General features: G+C 37.3%; 1 protein-coding gene across 2 annotated transcripts in view; it reads left to right on the top strand.

Moving 5' to 3' along the window:
- arhgef37 (Rho guanine nucleotide exchange factor (GEF) 37) overlaps positions 1 to 4,641 on the top strand; it is a 21,886-nt gene extending 17,245 nt beyond the window's left edge. For both annotated transcript variants that reach the window (XM_083560728.1, XM_083560727.1), the window contains exon 13: positions 3,260 to 4,641. In XM_083560728.1, coding sequence (XP_083416854.1) covers positions 3,260 to 3,469 — 210 coding nt within the window. In that variant the 3' untranslated portion in view covers positions 3,470 to 4,641. The remainder of the gene's footprint in view (positions 1 to 3,259) is intronic.
- The last annotated feature ends 4,980 nt before the right edge of the window (positions 4,642 to 9,621 follow it).

Genomic DNA, 9,621 nt, shown 5'->3' with positions numbered 1-9,621 from the left:
ATTATATATTGATAGATAGATAGATAGATAGATAGATAGATAGATAGATAGATAGATAGATAGATAGATAGATAGATAGAGAGATAGAGAGAGAGAGAGAGAGAGAGAGAGAGAGAGAGAGAGATTAAAAAGTACACCCTCGCATCAACATACGTGTTATATGCCTACATATAAGGAAGGGTAAATGAGTGCATGAGCTTTGCGTAGCTGTGGAACACAGGAGTAAAATTACAGCCTTGCCAACCATATTAGAATTTTAATTCTTCATGGTTGCAAACTCGCACTGAATAATTCATTCATGTGCTTTGGTTGTCAAACTGCATGTTATTTTGCCAACTTCACTGAGAAATCTGAAGCCAAGATGAGTTGCTCTCTATCTGGGTGGGTGTGAGTGTGAGATTTATGGCAGCTGTGACCATAAAAGTGTGGCCTTTTTTCCCCTCCTCTGCACCTTCTTTTTTCCTGACAGTGTCATTAATCATTGGGTCATTAAACACAGCCAGGCAACATCCAATTTGAGAGATCTGTTGTATCCTTCACCTTTGTAAGCTCAGGTGAGGGAGGTTAATAGTTTGCCCACAATGTAAAATCTATATAAAAGCTGTTTGTTTTGGTGGGGTGGATCAGTAATACAGCAAGAAGTGTTAGTTGTGATTCTAGTCATGAGTTTCATGGCCATCTTTCTGCCCTCATCTGTGGGTTTTTTTTATTTTTTTTTTATCAGGAACTGTGGGATTGTTCCTGTAGTTTATATACTCTTCAAATCAAAATCAAATCAAATTTTATTAGTCAAATACACACACATACAGAGTACGACATGCAGTGAAATGCTTTATACGACGGTCCGGCATTCAAGCATAAAGGGGAATGGGATATTAAGGGAATGGAATGAGGAAAAATAAAAAACAAGACCATTGTCCTTAAAGTGCAGTATGGTGTGGTATAAAGTGGCACTGTGCTGTGCAAGTCCAGAGTTAAAGTGACCGTGCAGAGTGTTTATGCATGTATTTGTGATTGATGGACGTTTTATTTGTAGAAGGCATTACATGTAATGGCCACGTGGGGGCGTGCTTAATCTTTCTATGTTTTGACTCTTGCTTTGGCAAAAGAACAGTAAATAAATTAATGTTTATATCATTATTGTGTATATAATGGAGTGTAAAACCAACATAGAACAAGTAAGCACAACATCAGTAAAACTCCCTGTTGCTTTGTATGCCTGAATCTACCATTTTTCCTCTTTTTAATTAAAAAAAGGAAATAAAACACAATTGGGTGTTCTGCTATCTGTAACAGTACAAAAAGTTCACGGTTCGGTTCAATTTCAGTACGGTGAGGGGGAAGAAAAGCAAAACATAAAATTACTAATCGTTTTTTTATTAATGCAATTTATTATTATTATTATTATTATTATTATTATTATTATTATTATTATTAACATTTGTAATCAACATTTAAACAGTTTACATTTTTCAATAAAATGCCTGTGTGGTTAAACAATATATAAGATAATATTTTACAAATAGAATAAATCTTATTAATGCAATTGGCTTTTTCATTATATTGATTCAATTGAATAATCAATTAAATTGATTAAATAATTTTTTTTAAATGGAAAATAAAAAGTTTACATTTGTTAGACCCCATTTGGGTAATACAATGTGTGTGTGTGTGTGTGTGTGTGTGTGTGTGTGTGTGTGTGTGTGTGTGTGTTACATTCAATATAAAATATTCTAAAGATATATTATATCAGCATAATTTAACAAATGTCTTCATTCCATCCATCCTTTATTCATTTACTCCCGCAATATGTGGAATTGGGAATAGGGACTAACGCAATAAATTCTTTAGCTTTTTCATGCATGTGCAAAACAAATCTAATTTTGCTATGCAGTGTGTAGCCACAGTGACACTGCACTAACTCTAGTTTCTTTTTTATACCCCTAGCATACACACCTAATACACATATATACAGTTGGGGAAATAATTTTACAAAAAAATGAACAGTCTAGACTTTTTAAGGTAGGTTTATTTTAACAGAGAGAGAGACAAAATATAAAAAATTTAATAAAAAATCATTTCAAGAAAGGTTATAAATTAATTTGTATTTGATTTAATGAAATAAGTGTTTAATCCCCTACCAACAAGCAAATATTCTGACACCCACACACCCAAATTAGTCCTGTCTCTTTAAGAAAGTACTCCTAATATCAACTCCTTATGTGTATAAAAGAGAATCACAGAATCAACCTCTTCTATTCAAACCTCTTCACCACAATAGGCAAGACCAAAGAGCTGACAAAGGACATCAGGGACAAGATTATAAACCTGCACAAGGCTGGAATGGGCTACGAGACCATCAGACTTATAGATTTTTTTTTAGATTCTGTCTCTCTGTTAAAATAAACCTGCCATAATTCTTCTAGACAGTTCATTTATTTGTAAGCAGGTAAACTCACAAAATCAGCAGGGGATCAAATAATTATTTCCCCCACCATGTGTGTATGTTTATGTTATATATATATATATATATATATATATATATATATATATATATATATATATATATATATATATATATATATATATATATATAATTATAGCAGCTCCCTCACTATCCCTCTTTTCTTTCTTGAAATTGATGAAAAAAATTAGCATCCTATGTATGCATGATGTACCATGGAAGTCCTTCACAACCTCTTTATCTCTTTAAAGCTGCTTTAAGACAGTATTCATTGTTACAAGCACCATACAAATAAAAATATTTTGAACTGATTTATTAATTGCTGTCAGGTGTAAACATAAAGTTACAACCTTTAAATACTTTTTACCATAACAGTGTTTAGTTCTTTATTGGTTTATGTAATGTATCCGCTATACCTGTTAATTATAGCTGTAGAAACAATAACATATCCCCTTTATTATATCCCTTGCTGCTGCAGCTAACGCTAGATCTGGACAGTGTTCGACCACTCAGAATGAAGAATCCAGCATTGCTGTTACACAAGTTGTTTTCTTGAAAGCTGCTGCGTTTATTAAAGAAACAAAATAAGGACTAATAGCGGCGTGCGGATGGATTTTCCTTCTGCTGTATACAATTATTACGTAATGTATTGTAATGTATTCATCCTCTACTAATAACTACTGTGAATTATTTCGCTTGGGCCGCATCCCAGTTTGCTCTACAGTTAGGCAGAAGTGGAAAAAAACACATTTATTAATTACCCCCCCCCCCCCCACCCCCCTTCTGTTTTTTCAGGTGTTTGCAGGGTACGACTTCACAGCACAGAGCAGTCACGAGCTGTCTCTGCGGGCCGGAGAACCGGTGCGTGTGGTAGAACCCCACGATAAGCGGGGCAATGCCGAGTGGAGCCTGGTGGAGGCGCGGGGTCAAAGAGGCTACGTCCCCTCCAACTACCTCGCCATTCTGCCCTCAGTGGTGGCATCGCCCACCCTGCCTTACCTCTAGAGTCTACCATCACAGCATGTGCACACTACAGACACACACACTAGTCACTGTGTGCACACACTTTCTGAAGAGCTCTCCATGTAGGCATGAGATGGTTCTTCTGACCAGTCTGTGAGCTACAGTGGTGCTTAGGCTTCATCGAAAGCCTCACCTGTAGATCAACTCGGTTTAAAGCTGCTGCAGAGGGAGCCGTTTGTCACCGCCAAACTACCTGGTGGAGATGAGCTGTGCGGCACTGATGGAGTGTGTACCGTGTGGGTGTAACAGACTCTTCTGCAGAATTATTTGTCTGTGCGAATTGCTCTCTGACTGAGCGTGATCGAGGGTGCAAAGTGATACAGTGAGAGGATGAAGAGATGATTGACTGCTTCTAGGCCTGAAGCTCTGTTCTGTATTAGGTGTCTCTGAGGAGCTCAACAACTTAATGTGGATTTGAATTATATTAATGCAGAAGAGGACATAATTGCTAAAACTGGATAAGCTTGAGCTTGTTTACTACTGATTGTTTTTTAACAGATTATAAAATTATTCCTCAGTGAAATGTATAGAAGGTACTGGAATGTTTTTTATAGTAAGAGACTCCGTGGAATGGAAGGCTATATTGTTATTGTTATTATATCTATATTGAAACATATAATTTCAGAATTAAACTGGATGATGTAGTTGTCTTTTGCCATTTTTTTGTACGTGTTGCACTGAACTTCTGCACAAACCAGTTACATGCTGGAGTGTTTGCACGCCGCCAGTTACTGTTGCGCTCCACCAGGGGTCGCAGAGCTCCATTCTCATAGTTTATCTCTTCCCTGGAATAAGCTTTTTCTGTTCACTGATTTACCCACCGTATGTTCTCCGAAGTAATCATAGATTCTCTGCTGTTCACTGTTGTGTGGAATTGTTTTGTGGCCATACTAAAAAAAATAAAATAAAATCATTGTGGCTTCTGTTGTAAGCATTACCTCCGTAAGTATTGAGCTTAAACCAAGAAAATAGAGGTAGAATAATCTCTGCACTCTGGTGAGAAGCAGTTTTTGTCCTCCTGTTCCATTGTAAAGCTTTACTCTGACACTGAAATCTATTAAATTATTTTTATTCACCAGTCAAAGCTTTGAAAAGTGTATAAACATGATTATGATGTATTTAAACCTATTAAATCGTCCACTTGCTCAGAACAATTTGTACAATTTTCTTTGCTCATGTTATCATTTTGTTAAAATTTTTTCCCATCAGATTATAAAAGTGACGACTTGGCGATCTGCTGATGGCTGGAGCTTGACACACATGACATGGGCCCTGTTGGTACTGATTAGGGAATTATTTTTGAATGCAGAATCCAGGGTTCGGTGCTGCATTTAGCTCAAACACAGCCATTCCTGTGAGAGCGTGTGAATGTCACTGCACCACCAGTCATGGCTGTATCTCGCTTGCTGCACACAGATGCATGTTCAGTGTTTGTCACTGTCTCCTCCCTCAGCCATAGTCACTTGTCAGCAATGATTTGATGCATTGACTCCCTTCAGCTACCGCCCCCTCACTGTGGCACAACACACTATAAATAAATTTATCTATTCACTAGGATAAAAATAGCTTCTTGTCGGTAGGATCCCTCTGCCTTGCTGCACTCCCTCTATGACGCTGTTAGTGCGTCTGTTTTCTCTCCCGTAACACTGATTTGTTACTCCCCTTCCTTTTTTAACCTTCATCTCAAAGCCAGGGTGGGATGCTAATCTAATACAATGAGGCTCCCTTATGTCTTTGTGTGTGTGTGCGCATGTGTGTGTGTGTGTGTGTGTGTGTGTGTGTGTGTGTGTGTGTGTGCGCATGTGTGTGTGTGTGTGTGTGCATGTGTGTAGTGTTGAGTAGAATGTACAGAGGAAATCAGATGAGAATAAGAGGATTTATGGGAATATAGTAAACCTATTGGTTTCTATTGAATTTTTCCTTTTTGGCTTCAGAAGGTGCCTCGGTATACACTACTCTGGAGAACGTTAGTTCCAGTCGAGCAAGGGGCCATCATGCTTCTAAGAAGATCTCAGAGCTGCAGTGCAGGAATAGCCTGGGATTAAAGGCACCCTAATCAATGCTTCTAACTTCTGCCAGACTTGCCACAGAAGGAGACCATCTCCCCACTTTAGTCCTTTCATCTAAACCTTTTGTCAAAGCTGTGCTCAATCCTAGAACACTGTAGTGTCCTGTTCCAGTAAGAAATGCATAGTGACACACTCAATCTCATAACCTCATCTTGCTTCAGTTTATAATAGTACCTAGACTGGAAGTCCCCTGGTTCGAACCGGAGTTGTCGGTGTGGAATTAAGAATTTCTTTCCCATGTTTATGTGGGTTCCATCTGGGTTCACTGGTTTCCTTCCAAACAGGTGAATCTTATAAGCATTGTGTCCTGCAATGGTCTAACATCCCATGCAGGATCCATTCCCAAATCACACCTATTGATTCTGGGACCAGCTTAGGATTTCCAACGACCCTGTTCAGGGTAAAATGGTGATTGAAGACAAATAAAGAAAGAGAAATTAACCATCAGCACTAGAGCATTCATATTCCAGGCCAAAGCTTCATTTAATTATTACAGAAGCCTGTGCTCTATTTCTTGTCCTGGAACATATTTAAAATTCAGGAGTGTTTACTTACCCAAAATCCTGTCTTCAAGCACTGGAATCTTCAGAGACCGATCATCCAATGATTGTTGACATTTTAATTAAAGCAAATCAGTTACACAGATGCAATTACAGCATAGTTTTCTGCCAGATTCCTGGACATTGTGGCGTCTTTGGTGATGAATGCGTAGATGTGGTTGCTAACAAAGCGTTCACTGAAATAAACAGAGTGCAAAATGCCACCTATTGACCTTAAGCTTTCAATCAACCATTATATATAGACAAATTGCAAGCGGAATTGGAAAAATGTTGGAATAACCTTATATGGAATAAAGCCTGTATTTGGAAAAATGCACATCTACCCTCTTAAATCTGATCAAGAGCTGTGTAGAGATGGTGCTGTTTCGGCCATACAAGGCTGACCTTTACTTACCTTTAGTATTTACTGAAGGGCAAAGAACCGATAAAGTGTCAATACTGTAACATTTATTTGATCGTAAAACATTTTGTTATCCGTCTTAATGTAAAAGTCACAAAAGATCCATGCATAAAAATTTTTTTTAACAATTTTTAAAAAAGTACATTTAACTAATCTTTTATAGAGCTTTCACTCTGTACAGAATTGTATGAATTGTATTTAATGTTCAATTCATATCTGTATTTGATTTGTGATGGCAAATATAAAAGCTGGTATTGCAGTCATTTTAAATACAAACAAAATGTACAAGACTACATTATAACCATGCTTATGTAGGCTACGTCCAACCAAATCACACTCGCCGCTAAACTCTAGCAGAAATCAATTATAGTTGACTATGTAGCTATGAACCAACAGTTTGAAAGCATAATAAATTACACTAGAGACAAGCAAAGCAATGTCTGCTTGATCTGCAAATGAATCAATTTAAGTGGTGCTATAGACATGGATGTATATGAAACCAAAGCTAACATATTTAGCTTACTTTCAAACGAAGAATCCTGTCAGTTTATTATTAAACAGTTAATATTGTGGCTAAAATATAATCGTAAATTCATCTACTCGTAACTGCTTCTGAAAAGTCACAGATACAGATTCAAATCAAAGTGTGCAATTGTCTTTTTTTCCGGTTGTTAGCATGAACTTAAGCATAACTTAACTGAGACATAGGCTTACTTTCTTTTATTTTTTCATAAATGATTCATTATTTTTAGTGCTGTGCAAACTCTTCATTTCCAGGTGCATCTCAATAAATTAGAATATTATTAAAAAGTTGATTTATTTTAGTAAAAATTTAAACTCATTATATAGATTCATTACACACAGACTGATATATTTTAAGTGTTTATTTCTTTTAATTTTGAAGATTTTGGCTCATATTTATCAAAAACCCACCAATTCACCATTTTAAAAAATAGAATATTTCATAAGACCTACTAAAAAACATTTTTAGGGAATTGTTGGTCTTCTGGAAAGTATGTTTATTTACTGTACTATATGTGCTCAATACTTGGTAGGGGCTCCTTTTGCTTTAATAACTGCCTCAATTCGGCATGGCATCGAGGTGATCAGACTGTGGCACTGCTCTAAAACTTCCTGGTAGATGAACTTGGACTTGATAAAACACAGTGGACCAACACCAGCAGATGACACGACTCCCCAAACCACCACTGACTCTGCAAACTGGACCTTAAGTAACTTGGATTCTGTGCCTCTCCTCTCTCCTTCCAGACTCTGAGACCTTGATTTCCAAATGAAAAGCAAAATTGTTTTTCCTTTCATCTGAAAAGATGACTTTGGCCCACTGAGCTACAGTCCAGTCCTTTTTGTCCTCTGCACAGGTAAGACACATCTGACATTGTCTCTGGTTCAGGAGTGGCTTGACAAGGAATGCATCAGTTGTAGCCCATGGACACGTCTTTGTGTGGTGGCTCTTGAAGCACCACTCTTTGTGAATCTTCCCAAAATTTTTGAATGGGCTTCATTTCACCCTTTTCTACCACATTTTAACCTTTCGTTCAACTTTCCATTAATGTGCTTGGATACAGCACTCAGTGAACAGCAGCTTCTTTAGTGATGACCTTTTGTGTCTCACCCTCCATGTGCAGGGTGTCAATGATCGTCTTCTGGACAACTGTCAAGTCAGCAGTCTTCCCCCCATGATTGTGTAGCCTGAACCAGACTGAGACACCATTTAAAGTCTCAGGAATCCTTTGCAAGTGTTTAGAGTTAATTAGCTGATTAGAATGTTACACCAGGTGTCTCTAATATTGAACTTTTTTCACAATATTAACATTTTCAGAGATACTGAATTTTGGGTTTTCATTAGCTGCAAGCCATAACCCAGCCATTACGGAGGCACAAGCCAGGGAGGCACTCTTAGTGCCGGTCCCAAGCCCGGATAAATGGGGAGGGTTGCGTTAGGAAGGGCATCCAGCGTAAAACATGTGCCAAATCGAGTATGCGGATCACAAATAAGAATTTCATCCTGGATAGGTTGAGGCCCGGGTTAACAACGACCGCCACAGGTATCGTTAGCCAACAGGGATTAGCTGTAAACCATAATCATCAAAATTAACAGAAATCAACACTTGAAATATATCAGTCTGTGTGATAAATCTATATAATATACGAGTTTCACTTTTTGTATTGAATTACTAAAATTAATCAACTTTTTAATGATATTCCAATTTATTGAGATGCACCTGTATATTCTTGTCTTGAATTAGCTATATGTGTCCTTATAGAGACATTTTCTTTTATGGTCAGTTAATACATACACTACAGTTGTGTTTTTGTGTATCTTTCCATTTGAGGACCAGTGACCTTATTTTGTTTTTGAAGTAGTTAAAAGAAGGTTTTGGGCTCATGATAATTTATTAGATATTTAACCATTGTTTGACTAATTAATATCATTCTAATAATAGATTGGTGTGCTAAGAGTAACAGAGTCTTTTTACATAAACTGAGCTGATTAAGCAAAGAGTCTGTGACAAAAATCATAATTGGACATTAAAGCCATAATAAATCATAGAATGTTTGATACTTAAGTACATTTGGAAACAAATGCTTTTGTTTGTTTACTCAAGTGACAGTTTAAGGGAATCACTTTAACTTTTACTGGAGTAAAAGACTCAACTACATGGTTTGTGTACTTCATCCACCACTGACACTATATGGACCAATGTTTGTGTACACCTGCCCAGGATTTGTGCTTTTTGAAGATCTCGTTCCACATTTAGTTCCCATTTATTATTATAATAACCTCTTGGACTGTGCTTGTGGAGACTTGTATTCATTCTATCACAAGGTGCAGTCAGTATTCCAATTCATCGCAACGGTGTTCAGTAGGGTGGAGATCAGAGCACTCAAAATCTTCCCCTCCAATCCAGGTAAAGCATATCTTCATTGAGTGTGCTTGGTGCAGAGGAGCACTGTCATGCTAGAACAACAAAGAAGGAAAGATTAAATACTACCCCATCGAAGTTGTATACAACTGTGTTCCTCTAACGTTGTGGGGACCAGTTTGAGAAAACAAACCACAAATCAAGTGTCTCACTGAGTTTC

Source organism: Silurus aristotelis, assembly GCF_946808225.1.
Source record: "Silurus aristotelis genome assembly, chromosome: 14".
Classification (NCBI taxonomy): Eukaryota; Metazoa; Chordata; class Actinopteri; order Siluriformes; family Siluridae; genus Silurus; species Silurus aristotelis.
The sequence above is the reverse complement of the archived record's forward strand: the minus strand, read 5'-3'. Positions and strand labels throughout refer to the sequence as shown.